Source organism: Carassius auratus, chromosome 32 (assembly GCF_003368295.1).
Source record: "Carassius auratus strain Wakin chromosome 32, ASM336829v1, whole genome shotgun sequence".
Lineage (NCBI taxonomy): Eukaryota > Metazoa > Chordata > Actinopteri > Cypriniformes > Cyprinidae > Carassius > Carassius auratus.
The window spans coordinates 20,499,089-20,522,668 of record NC_039274.1 but is presented as its reverse complement, the minus strand read 5'-3'; the positions used below and the strand labels follow the sequence as shown (position 1 = coordinate 20,522,668).

Sequence of the window (23,580 nt, the reverse complement as noted above, 5' to 3'; positions counted from 1 at the left end):
CAGTGTTTCTGCACATTGTTTGATGAAGAACGCGTCCATAAAATGAGTTCGCATTCAGAGCCCCGCAGATCTGTTCATTTGCATTCGGGCACTTTTTGCAGATAGCCTATAAGTCTTAATAGTAACGTTATGTTTTATAAATAGTGAAGCGTATTCTATATGAAATTATGAGTTTAATCCCATTGGTTAAAAACGTGCTATCAAATGCGTCACTCTACTGGTCATCTTCAGCGTGCGCAGCTCAAAACAGAAATGCAGAACATTAATTACATCATATATTATATCATTAACTTTATAATGATAGCACTACTGTAAAATTTTCAAATTGTTAGGATTTCGCTGACGGTTAGTGTTAACTATCTATTAATCAAAACATAAAAACATTATTTACCCCATTTGTATCTACGCGGCATTTGTTACACATTGTCCCTGTGTGTTAACATCAGTAGTTTTGGCTGTCGAATGTCTGACTTGACTCAATGTGTTTTGCCCCGCCCCCAAACATATGATTCAGCCATCAGTCGAATATCAGCAAGATTATGTAATAGTAATAGTATTACTATTTAATATAATAGTATTTGTTATTTAACTTTTCATATAGATTGACTTTGTTTTAAGGATGTTTCAATATTTATACATAGTTTGAAAGTAATTATTATTTAAATCATTTAAAATAACATTAGCACTGGGGCAGACACTGACTGTGAATTCACTTCTCTGTTTTGTACAGAATCAGGGGAAGAAAGGAACCTGGAGTTTCTCCTGGAGCCTCAGCATGTGTCTAAAGTCGTTGGAGAGAGCGTTCTGCTCCCCTGTGTGGTGACGGGACATCCCACAGCCTACGTCACATGGACGCACAAAGACCAGCTCATTGAGTACAGGTAGGAAACGCATCATCAAACAGCATCTCTGTCCTCACAGATCTCCAGGGAGGGTAGATACTCTGCTATTAATAGATCCAGAGCTCTGCTCCCTGAATCAGACAGTGATTTCCACTAACAGGCCATTGATTCCTCAGTGTGTTGCCAGTGTGACGAACACAAGCTAAGAGTCCCACTGTGGCAGCAGTGTCCACTTTTAGGGATCACTCTCTGTATACGTCTGCAGTTCTGCTGGCATACAGCTCTGTCCCAGCTGCCCAAGTAAATAATTAGAGTGACGGGCGCCTGCAAGAGAGGTGTAAATGCCAGTCAAGACTGCAAGTGTCTACACAACCCACACAGACACATACATACAATCTCTCTCAAACCTTTCTCGTGAGAAACACTGCCAGGCTGTTCACAGATGAGACCTGGAAAGCCACTTTTTCATGCTCAATTCTTATTAGCTGCAGGGTGTCCAAAGGGCACTTGTGATCAGCCAATGTTCTCAACACTGGAACACCTGTGATTATAAGGAAGTTTTAACATTGTGATATCCAGGTCCGGAAAATTCCAGGAAATAAATAAAAAATTGGGATGCACTTATAATAAATTATATTCTGTTTTATCTAAATAATTTTAAAATATAGCACTAAAAGCCAAAATCAATTGTTGTAAATGCTACAAGTGAATTTTGGCCATTATAAATCATGAGATTTTCTAAATTACATTTAACAATGTTAGTTTACCCAAAAATTGGTTTTGTTTTAAAAGTTTTGTTACATAAAACATTTTGTAGTAATCCAGTAAAAATAATCCATATGAACCGAGTGGTTTAATCCAAGTCTTCTGAAGACACACAATATGATAAACAGATTTAATTTAAGCTTCTATTCACAAATAAACATAGCATAAACACCCATATTTAGAGCATATCAAATATACTTGCTTGACACATGGTTACATATGGTTTCCATAAAAAATATCTTCATTGGTATTTCAAGGATGAATACAAGTCTGATGGGATTGGAACGAAATGAGGGAGAGTAAATGTTGAGAGAATTTTCATTATTAGCCATTTCAGATTATTTAAAGAGTAAGATCTGCATGTAAATAATAAGGAAAATGCACATGCATAATGAAATATTAAGTATCAGCTAATACCAATAATAAGAATATTCTAATATTGAGTGGTTACTTATTTGGTACCAATATGTTGTTCATCCCTAAAGAAAATCTGAGAAAAGTCACACAAAAGTATGTTTAATGCTATTTTAATATAAAAAAAAATGATAGTATTAACATTAATATAATTATTTATTTTATTAATGTAAAGAATTCTACTCTGTTATACTAATTTCTAAAGTATGTTTTTTGTGTGTGAACCAGTGATTACAAGATTACTTCACTTTGTGAGTGCAATCAATGATTTTTGTTAAATATATTTTATTAAATCTGTATCATATAATACTTAATGTCTCGAAACTCAGAAACCCATTACTTTTTTAACATTTATTTAATAGTGTTATGCTAGCAGTCCTGTACTTTTTGTATGTTTCTGTACATAAACTTCTCACACATTGATTCTGAACTGGATTTTTTTTAGACATTAAATGTTTTGTTTATAAAAATAAAAAGGTTTTGGTGATATTCTGGCAACACCTCTTCTAAACATGCCACTTAATATGAGGTATAATTACAGAAAAGTGCAGAATGAGTTACATCCTGAAGTTATGTACTTTGTATTGTGGTTTGCTCACATCTCTAACCATTAACATGAGCAATTGTATTAATTTTGCGTGCATTAGTAAACACCACTAATAATTGTCTTAGTAAGTAAGTTTGAGTAAGTTTGTCATAACAATAATTCCCCCACTCACTGGTTTGAATGTAAGTATCCCCAGAGTTGCCATCTTCACAAGATTACTTCATTAATCAAAGGAGCTGTGTGTGGAACAAGGGTGGACGTAATTTCAACACTGAGTGCACTCTCAAACTTCGATGACTGAAAACGACAATTAAAAACTTCCTGTGAGATTTCCTGAAGACGGGTTTGGACTGTCAGTCAGTAATTGGGAATGTCAAATGAAAGAGCAATAGGGAATATTTGCGAGAATGATCGTATTATCAGACAGTGATTGAACGAGGCATTCAAGCCCCTGCTTGACGTACAATATCTGAATTCATGAAAACTCTGAGCGTGGCTCCACTGTGGGGATTCACGACGGTAAACGGACGAGTCAGAGAGGCAGAACAAGAGAGAAAAGATAGATGAAAGGGTACAGTGAGAGTGACTGGTGATTGCCTCATATTGGGCTCTGTATGAAGTGTGACTTCAATCCCAGAACCTTAAGACACAATTTAAGTATGAACAAAGTGTTTTCATGGTTCCTTTCATCAGACTGTGCAATACCTATCTCCAAATATTTCTATAGTACAGAAGTATTCAGTTCATATTGTGTGTATGAATATTTTATGATGTATAGTGTCCCTCTTTGGGCTCTGTATGCATAAAAGTAATGCTCCCAAATAACATCCTTAATACTGAATGAGATTCTATGGCCTTTTTTACAGTTTACCTTAAAAAACAGGGTCATTATGGTGGTTAAGATGGTTTTTGGAATAGTGTAGCTGATCCAACTATACCTGAATGTTTGTTATCCATGGCAGCTCAGTAAAACTGAAATGCTGATCAACTGACTAGCTATTTATCCTGCCCACTTGTTCCCTTTGCTCGACTTTCTGGAACCCCATTTAAAATCCAATTTGGGGTTGATCATTGTCTCTTGCTCTCCCGATCTATAATGGTAGGGTGACATTATTGCAGGTTGGCCATTGGCAGAGTTGTTTATCAATGTCAATGGGCAATAACTTCTACAGCATTTTGTTCAGGATATGTAATAACCAGATTAAATGCAGTTATGAGCCAACAATCTCCTGATATAGAGTCTGGCCATGTAATGTTCGACATTCAAATCAGTACAGCTTGGCCACAATTTAATAACAAAAAAATTAATACATGTAAATTAATTAATATAAATCTATATATATATATATATATATATATATATATATATATATATATATATATATATATATATATATATATATATATATATATATATAAATCAAAGATCTTTGGATTTTCCCCTCTTTGAAATGAAAGATTATTTTTTGATTCTTTATTCTTTAATGCAATTAACATATATGGCCCAAATCTTTTTTTAAAGCCTACATTTAGTCTAAATGTAGATGTAATAACTTGCCAGAGATCGAAACTAGATTTATAATGATTAATTACTGTTAAATGTTTTTTATATACTTTTTTTTTGTGTGTAATACATTCAAGTGGATGTACTTTTTTGGATTAAAAACACATTGCCCCGGTTGTATAACAGGGCCCAAGAGTCTCTTGAGCTCCTTTATATGTGTATAGGAGGAAAGGTGTTTTTCTTGTCAAAAATCAAACAGTGCTCTATTAACCGTGGAGTCATGCCAGCTGCTCTCAGTCCTTGGCCCTAGATGTTGCCCATCTCTGGGATCCTCTTCTGATAGATCGATGATGAGTCACTGGGCAGAGAGGTGAGAGATATAATCGCACGTTTGGAGATGCTTAGGATTCTTAGTGGGAGTGTAAGAACAGGCTGGATTCACTGAAGGATAAACACTGAAGACTGGGTAAAGAACTGGTGGGAAGGAGAAAAGGAGAGCAAGACAATGTGTCTGATTGATATAAAGCTACCAACCACTTTGCAGCTTACTACTTTGTTGTATTTTAGGCAATTTAAGTAAGTTTAAATGATTCAATGCCACAAATCTTGCAAACATTTGTAAATTTGCCTAGTTCTTTGAAGCAGTCTGGAAACTTCTGAGCATGTTTTTGTTTTTTTGGTGTACTGAATGATTGATTTCTGAAATAATAATGTTTTTTTTTTCTTGTTTTTTTTTTGAAAATTATGAGGATGTGTACATTCACATTCAATGCAAAGAATATATGTTATTACTTTTTACTTAATTGCTACACTACACAACCTTTTTTTTTCAAAAATTGTTTTTGAGCCGTTTAATTTTCTTTTTGTATAGCAGCAATCCTCAAACATTTCTGTCAGATGAAACACTTTCATATTCATTTGAAGTACTCTCTGAAATTTTCCCTCTGTAATATCCATGGTTCTCTGATGTCTGTTAATGTTCACAGGACATGCAGGTTAATAAAAATATATACTTTTTTCTTTCTTTCTTTTTTTTTTATCTTTTCAACAACTCTCAAACCCCCAGGAGTTTTGGAACCCCAGTTTTGGGTAACCTTGTTTATAGAAAAGTACAGAGTTTATGGGAAAACCCTTGCCATTTTTGCATGGAGTATGCATCTGAGGCTCCATGATCTGAGGCTGAATCTAAGTCATTGGGACTCTGCTGGAATGAAAAGTGAAGGGTTGGAATGCATTGTACTGGATGTCTGTTTTACTGGTTGGCAGGACATCACTGCTGTTGAATAGACCATGAAGCACTATAGAAGGATTCATTCAGCCAAATGTGAGGCAGCTGTTTTTGTCACTGGAGCATATGAATTTTGTCACTGCCTCTCCATTTTGGCTTCTCTGTCCATTTTTTTCCCTCTGTGAGTCCCTCTGGGTCCCGTCTCTTTAGGAATGATGATAGCCTCTCTGTGCACTCAGAATCTAATGACACATCCAGGGCTAAATCCAGTCTCATCTGCCAGTTTATTCAGACCTCTAATGTGCACGTATTACGCAGGCTGTGGCTTCGGGCATACGCGTAGTGATGTGCTAATCAAAATATTGGTTAACCATTGGAGGCACCTGCAAAACAAATAAAGAAAGGTATGATGATGGTCCATCTCAACCCAGCTGGGAAAAACAAACACTCTGACTCTTTGTAAAGATGGAGCTCTTCATTTTGATTTTAAGCTCAGTTTTTCCCTCTTCTGAGGTATTTCATTTGAAGCCTAGTCCTTGTTCTATAAAAGAGCAGCACACACCACACTGGAGCTGCCGCGCGAACATATATTCAGGATTTAGAGAATAATATGACATTAGCTCATAAAGGGTCTTGACTCTGAATGTTTTTTCTTCTTTGAACTCTTTGAACGGGATGTAGTCAGGATGCAGCCCTGTCCAGAGATGATATTCAGTCTGTTTCAGAGGAACCTGCACATTATAATGCTCTATAACTATTTATTTGCTTTGTGAAAAGTTCATTATTCAACAATGTTGGTAAATTAATAAATATGAATGCATTCTTCTCAGTAAAAAAAAAAAAAAAAAAAGCAGTTAATTCCTAACTATGTATTATTCAACATTTAAAAAACACAGATCATTCCAGCTTAGGTTGTTAAATCTTAACCAAGATGGTCTTAGCTGCCCTTCAAGTTGGTCTAGTTAGATAGTTTTAGATAGGATTGAGTATATGTTGGGGATTTTGAGAACATCGGGTGGTAGACCAGATTAAAAAGGGTCAATGATAAAGAAGAATGTGCATAACTAAAAATGTAAAAACTAGAAATTGTTTAAAACACATGTGCCAAAATGTGGGCTACTCTTTGTATTTATAATAGTTTAGGGGTTTGGGGAGAAAAAAACGTTTTTTTTTTTTTTTTTTTAAGATTTTCACAAAAGGGTTTCATTTTCTAAAAAATATTAGATATTGATAACCATCGAGTAAAACAAATTATTTATATATATATATATATATATATATATATATATATATATATATATATATATATATATATATATATATATATAAATGACATTAGTGAATGAATGATTAATTAAGAGTGTCTTTTATCTCAAAACATTTTTTACACTTTAATCAATTTATTTATGGTGTAAACAATCATTCACAAATGCCATTGTTTTTATTTTTATTCATTTATATATTTACATTTTTTTTTACAACATCACAATATTACATTTTAAAACCTGATTTCTGATCTTTTTAAAAACTTACTGACAGTCATGAGCTTTCTTTCTTCTTTTTCTTATTCTTTTTTTTCTTTATCGGTCACATCATATGACTTTGGTGTGGAAGATATATATTTTTTATATTAATAAACAATGAAGCAGATTTTACGTTACCTAATAAACTTCCTCTACAGTATTTTGTTTGTAGCACTGAGGGTGCCACAACCATTAATATATAAGTGTGATAATAATGTTTTCTTTTCAAGAGTTTCATTCTTTTTTCAGCTTTATGAAATATAGATTATCTCACTGACATTTTTGACTTAATGGTGGTAGAAACCATCAGAAGCTGGTTTTAACTGGATTTTCCAGTGGGGTAGCACACAACTTTAGCTGGTGGCTTCAGATGGAATAATGTCACTACCCTCGTTCAAGTCCTGGCACAGCATTAGGAGCGGCTCTGTTTGGAGTCACAGCCATGGAGCTGAACAGTTAAGGGCGGAGACCATGCCAGAACCTTCCGAGCTGTTGACAAGGAAGCCTTTCATCTCACTCACTTGTATCTTATGACGGCATCAATCACAGGCTGGCTGCTGTGAGGCAGGTTGGGTCAGTGCCACGGGTAGTTTGGTGTTGGATTTCTGTTGACGGATGCCAGTAGTTTAGCCTCAGAGCTGCACACTGGATATACATCACAGCATGTGCAGCGCTAGCTGTTAGCCCAAACCGATCTGCAGTCACAAGGCTTTTGTAAATTAGTTCTGGGTTATTTGAGGTGACTCCATACATAGAACAAAAGCATTACTGCTTCCTCAACGCTCCAAAAGCACTTATGGTCCTGAATAAAGAATAGTATGTGTCAAACGTACACAAGTTGAGAAACGTTAAGGAACCATGTAAGGGTGACGACTCGTTGAATAATGAATGGGAGGAATTATGATGTTTATATGGTGCAAAATAGGGCTTGAAACCATTGAATTTATTATTAGGGGCCAAGCACAGACATTGCTTAAGCACCTATTGTATCTGTTAGTGTGATTTTTTTTCTTACGCCGCAAGTCTATGGCAACCCATAGAACTGCTTGTGGGAAAGTTTTGAATTTTTGCACAATGATAGAGGACAGTGAGAAGAGTTGCCATAGCGAATTTGGAGTCTCCAACTCAAACTCTTTAGCGCCACCACTTGTCTAAACTTTCAAAAATGTTATGCTAATAACTTTTGAACCATAAACCATTAAATAAAATAAAAATTTTCCTCTGATTCCTTGGCTCATGCTGAGTCGGAAGGACACCAACATTCTATTTTCGCTATTTTCAATTGTTCGTAAAAACTACTTTTTCGAACTCGTCCCAGGCCATTGAACCAATTGTCACAAAATTTTAACCAGATCATCTTCCGAGAACACTGGCAAAAAGTTATGTAATTCAAGTTGATTAGTCATACTGTTTCCGAACAGCATGTGAACGAATTATATGAAAAGCATGCAAAATTGGATGAGAGGCTATATCTCCACAATGGTTTGGCCTATTAAGACCAAACTTGGTGTGTGTTATAACAAGCATGACCTGAGACTACTTGCAATGTTTTGGCACTGTGTCCCTTAGTGGTCAGGAGATATAAAACAAAATCATATTTTTGCTCATAACTTCTGAATGCTTTGGCCAAAAACACAAAACTTGTCTCTTTAGATTCGGTGGGTCATTTCCAGTCGAATGATATCCAATTTTCCCGTGCAGCCATTTTAGGCATCGCCCATTTTGAATTATGTTCTAAAATGCTGTATTTTTTTTAACACATTAGCGTATCGTTAGGAAAATAATTACAAAAATCTTCCACTCCATGCCCTGATGGTACTCAAAAAGTTTGGGGGTAGCGCCAACTTGTGGTCAAAGGTTATAATGAAATTTATAAAAATGTTAATAACTTTTGCTTACATTAGCCTATTGTAATCAGACTGATGTTGATAAAATCCTTGCATCATTCCGAAAACATCTATACCAATTTCCCATAATTGACTGAACTTCCTGTCCGCCATTTTGATCAATGTTGAAAACAAACTTTTTTTTAACTCCTCCTATATCGTTGGTCCAATTTTCACCAAATTTGGCTCGGATCATCTTCAGACCGAGGTGGCAAAAAGTTATGGATTTCGTGTTGATACACGAAATGGTTTTCGTTTAGCGCATGAACAAATTTGTTGGAAAGATAATTTTTTAGTAGTGAATCTTAACTCCCTGTCCGCCATTTTGATTTATGTTATAATCCTGCCTTTTCTATGTTCTCCTCTCAAACTGTTGGTCTGGTTTTCACCAAAATCAAGTCAGATCATCTTCAGACTGTGCTGACCAAAATTTATTCATTTTGTGATGATTGACAAAACTGTTTTCATACAGCACCATTACAGATTTTTGGCACTGTGCCAAAATGATTCTGAGGCTATATCTCTGCAAAGCTTTGACATATTTGCAGCAAACTTTGTATGTGTCATTGTCACCTCACACTGACCATGCCACATTAATTTGGCTTCCGTGGCTTATGCCAAAAACATAGATACCAAATATGCCAGAGTGAGCTGGACTTCCTGTCCACTATTTTGATTCATGTTGAAAACCTACTTTTTCGAACTCCTCATCAGCCGTTGGTCCGATTTTCACCAAAATCAATTCAGATGATCTTGTGATGACAAAATATGATGGATTTTGTGTCAATAGACAAACGTGTTTTCACATATCACAGCAAAGATTTTGTGACACTTGAGGCTGTATCTCTGCAAAGCTTTGGCATATTGACACCAAACTTTGTGTGTGCCATTGTCACCTCACACAGAACACACCAAAATTATTTGATAACAGCGCCACCTATTGGTCAAAAGTGGTAAGCCATCAAATCACATAACTATTGATTTTGTTCTTTTCAACATGAAAATATTTTTTAAGTAAATAAAGTATCAATATTCCTGAATGGGTATTACTGAGAATCTAGCCTATTTACAGACCAAATTATAATTTCTGGTTATTGGTAAGCTAATGTTTCCAATTTAATTAATTAATTAATTCAATCAAAATCCAAATTCATTTTTTTTTTTATTGATTTGGTAACTGGACTGAATGGGTTGGTGCTTTTACCAGGACATTTTGTGACACATCAAAAAATTAGATTAATACCACACTATTTTTTTACATTTTATTTTTGGTCATTTGGTCTTAATTTAAACTAACCCAAACTGAATGGAAGCAGAATTTATCCTAAACCTGAAACCCTGTTACTTGCAACAACCTTGTTATCCACTTTTGTTTTATAATTGTACAGTATGTAGAATTAGTTTCACACATTAAATGTTTATTGTGTTAATGCAACACAGGGTTTTAAATTCTTTTAGACATCTATTTTGTATTCAGACAACTTTAGATAACAGGCATGAAAAACTGCGCATGAATGAATACTTTTACCATTAAAAAAACCCATCAGTCTTTATATTTATTTATTAATCTACTTGATTTTTTAAAATCATTAATCTGCTGCAGCTCAAATGAGTCTATGTGAATCTTTCAGACTCGATGAAGAAAAATTAGACGTTGACAAATACAAATGATTTTGTCTGTACCACTGTGTGCCTCCCTCACATTAAAGCAGGGTTCCTTAAATCTTGCCCATAGTTTAGCTCCAGCCCTGATCAAACTCACCTACCCGTGATTTTCTAATGATCCTGAAAACACTGATTAGCATGCTCAGGTGTGTTTGATCAGGGTTAGAGCTAAACTCTGCAGGGAAATGGATCTCTTGGGCCAGATTTGAGGATCCCTGCAGTAAAGTTTTGAAGGCACTTGACTAGAGACACATGCAGAGATCAGAAACTTATAACATCATAGTCCATGAAAGAAAACACAGAGACTGAAGCGTGTCTTAGGTGGACAAGAGAGGGCCTACGTGTTTCATAGCGTGTTCTTTAGCCCAAAAGTACAAAGGCCTTCTTTATGAGACCTGCTGATTTTCCTTTGGGATGAGGTATGTGTGATGGTTTGAGGCAGGGTGGAGTTTCTCTGAGCACAAGGCTTTTGAGTCACTTGCTCTTATGCAAGTCCTGTGGTCTGGCGTGTGTAATAGACTCTGTCAAGCTGCCCTCTCAGGACTCAGATATTTTATTTGCCGAGTCATGCTTGACAGTTTATAGATTTTGGTACTAGCATTACATCTTCTTTAAGTGTTTAAAATTTTTTTTTTTTTTTTAAAAGACAAAAAATGCAAAAATTGTGAAAACACATTATTGTTGTGTCCTAGAGAACCCACAATTTTGAATGGTCTTCTAGGACACAACAAGCATGTAATATATATGTATATATATTATTACTATGAAGCAAACAGAGTTTTAAATTGTATTTAGATATATTTTGTATGTTTTTTATTATTATTTTATATTCAGACAACTTGAAAAATAGTAAATCATTTTAGACATGCCTTTTGTATTCAGACAACATTTGGCAACAGGGTTGAAAAAATAGTTAATAAATAAACTCAGGGATATCTTTTGTATTCGGACAACTTTTGGTAACAGATGTTGTTGATAAAAATGTATTCAGACACTTTTGTATTCAATCTTTTGGTAACGGTTGAAATACATTTTAAATAATAATAATGTAATAGTTACCTTGAAATTCTAAGGCAAACTAACAATATTTTCCTGCTAACACTACCCTCTTCCTTTTGGAACAATCCCTTTTATCCAAAGCAACATAAAGTCCAGTTATTACCTGGACAGTCCTCCTGAAGCATCCTGGGATTAATTGCTTTGGTGACCTCAAGGGCACAGTGGTGACCCATTTATTGTTTGCCCCTGATGGCGAGCGAACTTCTGATTATCAAGCCTGACCTCCACAATGTTGAGGCTGCCTTTTTCTGCTGGAATGCACCCTTTGAGATATAGATTATATTTTTTTGGCATGTAAGAAATAACATGTATACTTCAGTTATTGAATTAGTGTTGGGCTAATTATACATTTGACTTTCTGCAGGGAGCGTACTGACATCGCCTTTTTCTCTTCTCCACACAGCAAGGGCCGTTTTGAAGTGCTTGGCGGAGGCAGTCTGCGGATCTTAAGTCTCACGGAGAAAGATGCCGGTTTGTACAGCTGCATGGCAGACAGTGCCAATGGATCCATAGAGGCCCAGACTGAGCTCTCAATGAAAGGTAAGATTAAACCTCACTGCTAAAAGACTAGTCAAGTGAATGTCATGTCACACTGCAAAGCTCTCTCCTTTAGTGTTGGGTTTTCTCGGTGACATTAAGTTCTGTAATTCAACTGCACACTCTGGTCATGCTTCAGACACGTTTACAGAAACAGGTATTGGATACTCTGTAATTGCTCAAGCTGCAGTTTTTGGGACAGGACAGTAGTGCATGAGATGTGATTGTGTGATGATGAAAGGGATGTGAGATGCTTTAGACAGGTGTGAAATCACAGAGAATAGAAAAGCAAAAATGCACTTTTAATGTTAAATTAAAACTTTCACTTTAAAGCCATTATGGTTTAATAATAGTTTGGTGTGCTTTATATTGATGTGTTGACTAAATAAAGCATGTCTAAAATACTTGATTTGAATTAATTTGAGTGTTATTCAATATTATTCTGTATTGATGGTGTATAGTGTTATTCAGAGTTAATGCATTTTAAATGTACTTTATTATTAAAAATATATTACATTAAGTAAAGCTCAGTTTACCTTAAATGCTTGTCAGTACAATTAACAATTAATTTAATAACTAATTGCGTTAAATATACATTTAAATAATATTATATAGCATAACATAATAGAATTTAAACATAATATGTTTTCATTCAAATTATTTCAGTATCCAAAAACATTACGTTCAGTTGTCACTTTAGTATAATCTTCTAAATTATAAAACCAAAAATACTCACTGCCTTAAAAGTAATTATGGAATGATATTCCGGACATTATTCAAAAGGAATTGCAAGTTGTACTTGCAATTGCGTTTTCAACTTGTGGACGCATAAAATGTGACATAATCCAAACGCAAATGCAAATCGCATTGCATTTTCGTCTGCCAAATTAAAAATGGAAATGCAAAGTCCATTTGCAATTGTGTTTCCCATATCTTACGAGCTATGAGCCTGTCATATTTAAATAGCAATATTAATTACCACATTTGCCTTTTCACTCTCTCTGCACTGTGCATTGGTAACACAAAACCAGAAATTAATTTGCCCAGAACAGTAGTACCACCTCTAAAACAAACTTTACAGCTCAAATAGTAATAGGTTTTGCTGAATAATGCATGCTGAATAATTCTTCCTTTAACAAAAATATGAGATTCATATTTGTGCTTGTAAACCCTCTGGACCCTGTTGTTTACTCGTATTGCAAGTTATTTTTGTATTATTTTTAACAAATCAGAATTGTTTTGTTGTAATCAACATAATGCTATTGACAGAGCAGGTTTTATCATGTATTCCTGTTTCAAGCGTGAAATAAAAAAAAAAGACTTTCGTGTCTTGTTTGCTCAGATTCTAAATGTCAACCAGCGGACTCAGAACAGTTATGAATACATTGTTGTGTACATAACTAGTCAACATGCAGAGATGTGTGCTGGTGTGAGCAAGTCAGATTGATCTGGGATTTCTGCGCTCTCTGTGTTCTTGTTATACTGTAGGTGAGAAACCCAGAATCCTATTAAACTTTGATTGACTCTCTTCTCTGTGCTACACAGAACCTAAGGGAGTAGCTTGTAGGTTGCTGTTTCTTAGCCTACTCTGAAATGCAGGGTAGATGAATAGAAACAACAGTGTGTGTTGTGCTTTGACATTGTCTGTAATATACAGTAGCAGGAAACCTGAGACATGCTTCTAAATGCAAGTGAGGCAGTGATAAGAGCTGTGTGGTCATTTGAGATGTTTTTTAGCGTCACTATAATCTCCCTGTAGACTGTGTAGGGAGTGTAACCTATGGAAACTTAATAAAAAATGCACATTTTTATCTCATTTGTATAGGTACGTTTTTTTTAGCTTTGCTGAAATGTAGGTAGAGTCATGTATTCCCAGTGACTGAGCCTTATAACTCATATTCTCAGAATTGTGATGTAATAAATTGTAATTTCTGTTTTTTATTACAGTATTATAATCCTGTGGTGGAAACAAGCTTCCATAAAACACAGTCTTTGACCACGACTGGAAATCTCTGGTGCTGTCTCATCCCCCTCACAATTTATCCACAATTTATCAAATTATGATAATGACATCACAATTTAAATAGTTACTTTCTTAATTCATATTCTTGGTCTTATTGTGCATTATTCATTAATGCACATTCTTCTCTATGAATATCTTCAGTAATCATCTTTAAAATGATTGCTTGACATCGCCTAGGAGATGTTAACATAGAAAATAATGTTAACCAATAGCCAAATATATTTAAGCATGTTTTAGGCCACATTTGTAAATGAACAAGCAGTAAACAAACACTGGTGAATGTTAATGTAACATTAATGCAATGGGAGAAGACCTCCACAATCCATTACGAACAAGCATTCAGGCCCGTCTCCATTTTGGTTTGGGACACCCAGTTTTCATAATCCAGCCAGTTCCTGATCATAAAACCATATCCTGCTGTATATTTCGTGCTATATGGAAGTAAGATAGGTTTTGAGTTGTTATTTGCAGCTGATGCGACATTTTTACAGTCAGTGGCCAGCGATATAAGTGCTGCCCTGTGTATGTGTGAGATATACTGAGTGATTGAAACACGAACCATCTGTCCCACGTGGAGCTGGCGTGAGCTGGACCCCAGCGGTGTGTGACAAGTGTTTTTCAGCAGGTTGTATGTGCAGGCCTCAGCAAAACTGCAGGAGCACATACTACCAGCCATTCATCACCTCACCTCTGTCAGTTTGGCCCTGATGCTGCAACTTATGTTAGATATATAGCTCCAGATGCTGTAGAATCTGAAAGACATCCTGTAAGCTTCATTTATCTCAGGTTACATCCAGTCATAGCTTCATGTAGCCTTTCTGCTTTTGGTTAGTTTTGTACTGTGAATTGCATTGACAGTCTTATAAATATTTATCGTCCCCTTGGAATTATAAGGTTCTGTGTGCATTCGGAGTAGTTTTGAGATCTTGAGTTTTAAAGCTTTTGCATTCCTTTTGACTGTGTAGATACATTTTAAATAAAAAGTCCCAAATTGTGCACTACATTACAACATCTATCACATGTAAATGTAAATAAGTTGTCACTGAATAAGATGATGTGTGTGTGTGTGTGTGTGGGCATGTTTTTGTGACATATAAGGACACATCTCTGTATAATGACATGGGTATGACACAGGTATTACAAGGAGAGGGTGACTTATGAAAATGTAAATTTAATATACATACAGTTGTGGTCAAAATGTTACATTCACTTTGCAGTATCGGCAAAATGTTCAGTATTTTACCAAAATAAGAGGGATCATATAAAATGCATGTTATTTTTTTTATTTAGGATTGACCTGTGCTGTTACCTGTGTTGATCCACAGCTGTTTTGTTGTTGTTGTTGTTTTGTGATATTTGTTCATGACTCCTTGTTTGAAATATGTAAGTATCAGTACATCTAATTTATGCAAAGATAAGAGCAAGGGTGTTATTCATATGCAAGTGATGTTATATTTTGCAAAAGTGCAATTCATATAAAATATACAGCAACTGAAGGTTGTTGTTTTGTAGAAGTCAGCACAGCACAGAGCAACAATACAATTCCGTCCCAGCAGACCAGCCTGAATCATTCTGGTGCACACTTGTTATTGAGATGATCTATGTCCTGTTTATCTTCTCCAAGATCAAATAAGCTCATTTGCTAAGGGGAAGCCTTTGGAGGTTTTGCATTTTCCTCTAGCATATTTTAACCACATTCTGGTGTTTAGGATATTTTTAGAGGTTGAGAGAGAGGTTGAAATCAAATAGTTTTCCCGAAATCATTACTAGCATTTAGTTAGACAGACATTTGAAGAGTCGTTTCTCTCAAGAAACATACATTGGGTTTATCATACTCACAGGATTTCTGTTTTATTGCTTTTCTTCACAGCTTCCCCGCAGTTTCTGAAGAAACCAGCTAACATATATGCTCATGAAGCCACAGACGTCACATTCGAGTGTGAGGTCACCGGCTCACCCGCTCCCACCATCAAATGGGTGAAGAACGGAGATGCTGTCATTCCCAGCGACTATTTCAAGATCATTGTAAGTGGCCAGCTTGCCCTACAGCACGTTGACCTTCTAAAAAATACAGTATTTCTTCTAGATGAAAGCGATGTTCTTGTGTGCCTCTTTACAGAAGGAGCAAAACTTGCTGGTGCTGGGGCTGGTCAAATCAGATGAAGGTTTCTATCAGTGTTTAGCTGAGAATGACGCTGGCAATGTGCAGTCCAGTGCTCAGCTCATCATATTGGATCAAGGTATGTTTAACAACATATTTGCTTACATTCGACTTAATTAAAACATATTTTCCCTTTGTAAACCCTGCTTGAAAATCCAGTTTGGTAGCTTTAAATAGTTCCCAGCTGTTTTAGAATTTAGATGAGCTGGTAGACCTTCTTAAATTAGCTAGTTAGAGCTCGTTAAACTCTTAGTTTATTACACTCTTACATTTGCAGATGTTTAAATCCCATCATAAAAGTGTTTAAAAATATCTCATAATGCTGTAATGATGATCCATTTAGTTTTCCAACTACATCACAACTATTCATTAAGCAATCCTAAATATCTCAGAGAAACTGGAGGATGTATCCATGTAGATGATCTTTTTTTTTTTATACAAATTTAATTGATGGTATAGTAGTGTTGGTGTAGGTCAGGTGCATGATGCCATCTGCTACAGCTTCCTCTCTGGCAGTGCCACCTGTTCAGTGTATGTGTGTGCCAGGACTGGAGTTTAATGCACGATTGAAATGCTTTTCTGGGTGGTTGCTGGGATTTTACTTACTGATCAGGGTTGGGTTTTCCGGTTAAGTGTATCGCTTTATTCAGTGGAAACTTACACATTTTGTCTTACTTTATAATGGTTAAAATTATGAGAAAAAAAAACATTATTTTGCTCTATTTTTATTGCAATGATTGTTGTCATTTGGGAAATGTTTTTTTCCTCTTTCACCAATAAGCACAAATCAATAGAATATCGAATAGTGTACGGATTTATAACAGGATATCAAATTGCATTTATGTTTCTCTTCTAAAACAATGACAAAAAGACTTCTCGCTGCACAGGGGTGGCACGAGTAATGTTACAATCCACAACCACTATCGCAAACAATACAGTCGAGATCCAAGATACAGCACAGACTGGCTGAATGAAACTTTCATTTAAGCAGAATACCTCAGATTACTTGTACAGTACTGTATGTCAGTGTTTCAGATCACGGTCGCCTCTGCAGAGAGAGCGAGTCTGAATGATTGCCAGATTGCATAAAGTAAAAAGCTGGGAATAGGACGTATCTGTTTAACAGAAAAGGTCAGATTGGGGGATTTTAGGTCTTGATATCTGGCAACCGCAAACATGAACGCTCGCGTAATAGAGTCTTCTAAAATACAGCAATCTGAAATGTTTTGACTCCTCTTTTTTCAACAAAAATATAAAGTTTTTGATAAAGTTTTCGTTCTTTTACCTACATTTTACTTTTTTTCATCATTGATATTGCATGTTAATTTAGTCTCAGTTATCATTTAATGACCTTTTTATCATCTCGTCATCGTCTCGTATTTGTCTGGGGAAGATACCTCATTGACAAACATTTCTCGTCATAGTTTTCGTTAACAAAATTAAAGGGTTACTCCACCGCAAAATGAAAATTTTGTCATTAATCACTTACCTCCATGTCGTTCCAAACCTGTAAAAGCTTTGTTCGTCTTCAGAACACAATTTAAGATATTTTGCATTAAAACTGGGAGGCTTGAGACTGTCCTATAGACTGCCAAATAAATAACACTGTCAAGGTCCAGGAAAGTATGAAAAGCATAGTCAGAATAGTCCATGTACCATCAGTGATTCAACCATAACGTTATGAAGCGATAAGAATACTTTTTGTACATGAAGAAAACAAAAATAATAACTTTATTCAACAATTCCTCTTTTCTGTCTCTACAAATCTGTGTAGTGCCATTTTGGCAAATCTGAGCTGTATACAGGCAGCATACGCTCCTCTGTGTCACAAAATTAGTAAAGTTTTTTTTTTTTTTTTCTGACAAAAAGCATTCAAAATTTTGTGATTTATGACCTTTTTCCACCGTTTCTCATGATTTTCTTATGATGCATTTGATTATTTAACATCCATTACCGCCATTAATGTTTAAAAAATAGTTTTTACATGTAATATGTTAATTACATATTTGCTAGGTCCAGAATAGTTGGTACGGCCTGATCTTTGAGCAAAAGTATTTTGGCAAAGCTAGCATCATACTGCGATTTGTTCCCAAAACAGTCAAGGTTGAATTGTACTGAACACTCAGGTAAATTAGCACTGACGAGACTGGGACATTCGCTGAAAATAAACTTTTAAATCCTTTGACAGCGTATATAAACATGCAAAAATCTGCATCGTTGTGTTGCGCTGGAGGCCGTCAAATGCAAATGACTGTGTCTATGTGACATCACCTTGTCCCTCTGATCCATAATGGACCATTTTCTGAGGGTTATTACATAAATGCTTTTTTTTTGTTGTTGTTGTTGATTGATTGATGAGGACAATATAAGACTTGCATCATGTATTAAGCATACAGAGACCTCATCTACATCAAAATATCAAGGGGAATTTGGTTTCTCATGTCCTGACCCCTTTAAAAAATGTAATCCAACCTTATACAAGCAGTACTGAGTGCACAAACTGAAAGTTTCTGTCATACTTGTATCTTTCTGAGAAGAAGCCAGCGTCTCTCTGAATTCTCTTTCCTGTACTTTTCACTCCTCTCATATGAAATGGTCTATAAACGCTTTATTTTTGCAGGCTTCTCAGCTTGTTCTAATTAAAGCAGCTAGACAGGTCTGATTGGAGGCTTTTTGAAGCCTTGGTTCTCACTGCCATCTGGACAAGCACATGGTGAATGGAGAAACACAGTCAACAATCTTCACTTATTGTTAGAGCTGATTGCTGAGTTTATTAATTTACAGACTGAGAGTTTGTTGCACAGTCTGTGGAACTTGCTCATTATCTATCTATCTATCTATCTATCTATCTATCTATCTATCTATCTATCTATCTATCTATCTATCTATCTATCTATCTATCTATCTATCTATCTATCTATCTATCTATCTATCTATCTATCTATCTATCTATCTATCTATCTATCTGTCTGTCTATTCTTTCTGTAAGGGAATATGTGCTCCAATAATCATTAGTGTAATGCAGCATAGCTTTTTTTTCAACAGTCGCTTTAGACTTGACATGCTTGTGATTACCTTGAGCACAACTGTAATTGCAGAGTTTTATGCAGATTTGCAACAAATATGAATCAGAATCAGAAAGAGCTTTATTTCCAGGTATGTTTACTCGGGATGAGAATTTGTTTTGGTGACAGAAGCTTCCACAGCTTAAAGAGAATGACCGTGACCAAATAATGAATTCTATATTTGCATTTGAATGCTTGTTTTCCTGGCAGTGAATTGTTATTATTAAGGATTCATGGCACTTGGAAAAAACATTTCTCTTTTTTGGCTTTTTTTCTTACTTCCAAAAACCTTGTATGGCACAAACACCCCATCATCATCAAACACCCAACATCGCTACGCTTTAGTCCCACCCAGGTATGTTTGTAGAAAAATGATAGATTCAGCTTGGATGTGTGTCTGAACACAATGACAGACAGGGTGATTGGTCTGAGAGCATACAATACTGATTTGGGATATATTTATGTTTATATCTCACCTGTGGAGCCATAAAACATAAATGGTATGTCTCCGCTGAGGCCTCTCAATGTGTTCATATGACACTTTAACTAGGCCCGTGTGCCAGACTCGGCTAACAGCAGAGCAAATATGCTGCACTTGTTTATGGCCACAGAAAGAGCCCTCTAGCTGCTTTCCAACATCTCTGCTTTGTTTACAAGATTCATCACTCACTGCTTGGAATATTGATGTGATTTAGTTGACATTATGAAGCCTGTAGCTGTAACTAAACTCAAAGGAATTATTCTGTTGGAGAATCAAGAAATTAAATTTCACCGAAATGAAGAAATAAACTAGTTTCATGAAGTACCAAAAAGCCATTTTCAGAATGCAACACTAGATTCAAGCTTATTACAGAGTGTACAAACATAAAACTTTGTTATAGATCACACTGATATGGATTTGTTGGATAATTATTGTGTGGAATTTTTTTATTTACTTATTTTTTTCAAAACTTGTCTTGCTTTTGTGGCATAATTTATACCACAAAGAACTATTTCCCCCTCAAAAAAAAAAAAAAAAAAAAAAAAAAAAAAAATATATATATATATATATATATATATATATATATATATATATATATATATAAATATAATTATATAAATATTTTTTTTTAGACAACAGTATCAGTGAAGAGCCTGTTTAAGATGAAATAGTATATGAGACATGTGAGGTGTGAAGAAAATAAAGACAAATTAAGACAAATATCTAAATATATATATATATATTTCTATTTTTTATGTTTCTAAGATGATGAAAAGTCTATATTCTATAGTCTATATTATCAAGAAATAGTGTTTCTTAGAAAACAAGAAGGGTGTTTCCTGTGGCATCCAAAATTTTTAGGAGAAACAGCTAGGCCTATCACAGATATAACAAGTCCATAGGTTAGCTGAAATACAGTTTAAGACTCTAAATTGTATTTTGTGAATTCTCATCCTGAACTCCACCAAGATTTGGTGTGATATAATAATCTCATGCTATTCAAACAAAGTGTACTTTTGTGTACAAATACAAATAGCCAAAGCTCAAAGAAGCCCAGTGATATTTTCGATATTGTGTTTGAGCATGACTATTGGGATAAAAGTGCATGTAAGGAAATAAATGATGCAGAGACTGATGCTCTTTGATGAAGCAAGCAGCCGGAGGTTTAGCAGGTGCAGGAGGGAATGCGGGCTCTGCTTGCTGACCCAGAGGGCTGCTATAGCTGGGCAGAGAGGACTGGGTATAGACATACAGTGATGAGATGCCAGATGGGTGTCTGCCTTCCCAGCAAACACTGAGGAAGTCCCCTGCCAGCATCATGCTGCGACCCATAATCCTGTGCTTTCGTGCTGGGCTGTACGTCCCGTGCAGGTGCCTGTGCCTCCCTCTAGATCTGCCCTGCTGCTCCGGGTTTCATCTCTCAGACTATGGAAGCCAGGCGTCTCAGGAGATGCGCTGCTCTCCATCACGTGAGAAACCTGTTTAATCTCAACAGGGGTGTTGATGGCCTTTAATCCATCATCCTCTCGTATTCATGATGTTTACTTTAAAGAGATAGACTGCTGTCACTGCTGCAATGCTGCCCGCTTCAGATCCAATGCGAAATCGCTGCGAGCCAGCTATATCTCCAATGAAAAATGACAAAGACTAGCGTGCGCTTGGCTTCTTGAATATCGTTATAACTCCACTTATTAAACAAATGCTACTTTTAGCTTCCTTCGCTCGCTTTGGCTTTATTTGCTACAACAAAACAGTGTCGATAAAAGCCTGAGGATATCATGAAATATCTAACAAGTCAAAAAAATAAATAAAACTGGTGTGATCGTTTTACTTTTAGAATTCAATGCACAATGAAAACATTCTGTAACTTTAACTCGAAACACACTGCACACTCCATTTATCAATGTCAAGCTGCAGAAATGGCTCAGAAATTACTTCTGTTTTGATGTCAAAACTACAAATACATTAACACGCGATGGCCTGGCAATGCATAACAGTTGGAAAGAGAGCCTCTGATCATTTTAGTGTGACCCAAAATGGTTTATGCAGCAAATTGCAGTGGAAGTTGTTTTGTAATCCTGTCACATTGTAATGCAAAATTATGCAAATAGCCCTCTTTTCTTTTTAGTCTTTCAACTTTTTGTTCAATTCAAAATGTCCTCGCCTTTATGTGACTGAAGTTAACAACGCACCTAACTGTATATATATATATATATTTCCAATGTCCTTTTTGCTCAAATATACACTAACTGTCTGTTTTTTAAAAGTTATATTCCATCTTATACAAGTCCAACGTCGACATACCATGGAAAACATGTACAACTAAACTATTATTAATCTAAGAAAAACCTATCATGGTTTTGAGCATTATCAGCAAACAGCTTTACAAAATATATAGAAGGAGAAGAAAGCGATAGATATGTTTGTGATTGAGCTGGCCATTCCTCCTCTTCATCACTCATTAGGGCTTTTAGCTAGTGTCTATAAATCAAAAGCTCCTCCCCATTTCAGCAGCAGTTGATCCTGTCATGTTATGACATGAGAACAGGTGAAGAATACAAACCTCAGTGAGAATAAATGAAATAACCCAGATTGTATGCCTCCATACAATACGAGGAAGTCTTTAAGCCCTTCCAGACCCCTGCCGATAATAGCATGTTCCCTCGGAGGGTGTAAGATTTACTGCCAATGGATGAAGTCTTTATGTGTGCGGCAGGAACTATGTCACATCTCCTGTACCCTGACCATTTCAGTCCATACCCATCTATGTGAGATGAAAGCAGGAGCTTTTAAGTGGTCATCAGCAGTGCACTACACTACCTCTCTTAGACAGTGACATCATAAATACATGGAGGTGAATGAGGCAATCTTCCCTAAATGTATGTTTTTCCCATATCCTTATGATTCTTGGTGACCTACATGATACATAACCATTATTGCTTTGAGCAGCCATTTCTGTTTTCATTTGCATATTCCTGAAATACCATTTGCTTAGTATTAAAATCATTATTACATTGATTTACAGCAAACATGGAGTTAACAATAATCCTTTTACATTTCCATTTTCCACCAAAGGTCTTGTGACCTTTTTGCTTAGCTTCAGTGTGTATCATTAATAAGGCGATGTCACCATCTGTTCCAATGGCAGCAGCCATTGCTCTCTGCTATGAATAGAATCGGTATTAATCTTCTGCTGCTCTTCACCGTACATCACATGACTGCATCCACCATCAGACAGATGCTTAGGAGACTGATCATCCTGATAACCTCCTAGTTTAATAAGATTATGTTACAAAAAAAAAGTCATTAAAACTTCACCTTTTTATAGTTTTTCTAGAGTAGAGTAGATTGAGATTTTTTAACTTTGCACCACATAGCTCTGTTATGTTAGCATCTTGTGCTGTTATATATATATATGTGTGTGTGTGTGTGCTCTTGTTTTTGTGACGTATCAGGACACAACCCTGTATAATGACATGGGTATGACACAGGTATTACAAGGAGAGGGTGACTTATGAGGACATAACCCATGTCCCCATTTTTCAAAACGCTTATAAATCATACAGAATGAGGTTTCTTTGAGAAAGTAAAAATGCACAAAGTTTCCTGTGAGGGTTAGGGTTAGGTGTAGGGCCATAGAATATACAGTTTGTACAGTATAAAAAGCATTACGCCTATGGGATGTCCCCACTTTTCACAAAAACAAATGTGTGTGTGCGTGTGTGTGTGTGTGTGTGTGTTGTGATATAACAGCCCTAAAAACAGCCATCACCTGGTCTAGAATACAAATGCAGATTAGCTGGATTATAATTTGATCTACTTTTATAATGCAGTTGATTTTAATGATGATTTTGAATGTAAGTTTTGGCATTCTTTCCAT

The 23,580-nt window shown here is 35.7% G+C and overlaps 1 protein-coding gene across 10 annotated transcripts in view; it reads left to right on the top strand.

Annotated features, from left to right (window-relative positions):
* Positions 1 to 23,580, top strand: part of LOC113051797 (neogenin-like) — a 136,572-nt gene that overhangs the window by 81,924 nt on the left and 31,068 nt on the right. For all 10 annotated transcript variants that reach the window (XM_026215882.1, XM_026215881.1, XM_026215879.1 and 7 more), the window contains exons 4-7: positions 731 to 881; positions 11,837 to 11,973; positions 15,864 to 16,018; positions 16,113 to 16,233. In XM_026215882.1, coding sequence (XP_026071667.1) covers positions 731 to 881; positions 11,837 to 11,973; positions 15,864 to 16,018; positions 16,113 to 16,233 — 564 coding nt within the window. The remainder of the gene's footprint in view (positions 1 to 730; positions 882 to 11,836; positions 11,974 to 15,863; positions 16,019 to 16,112; positions 16,234 to 23,580) is intronic.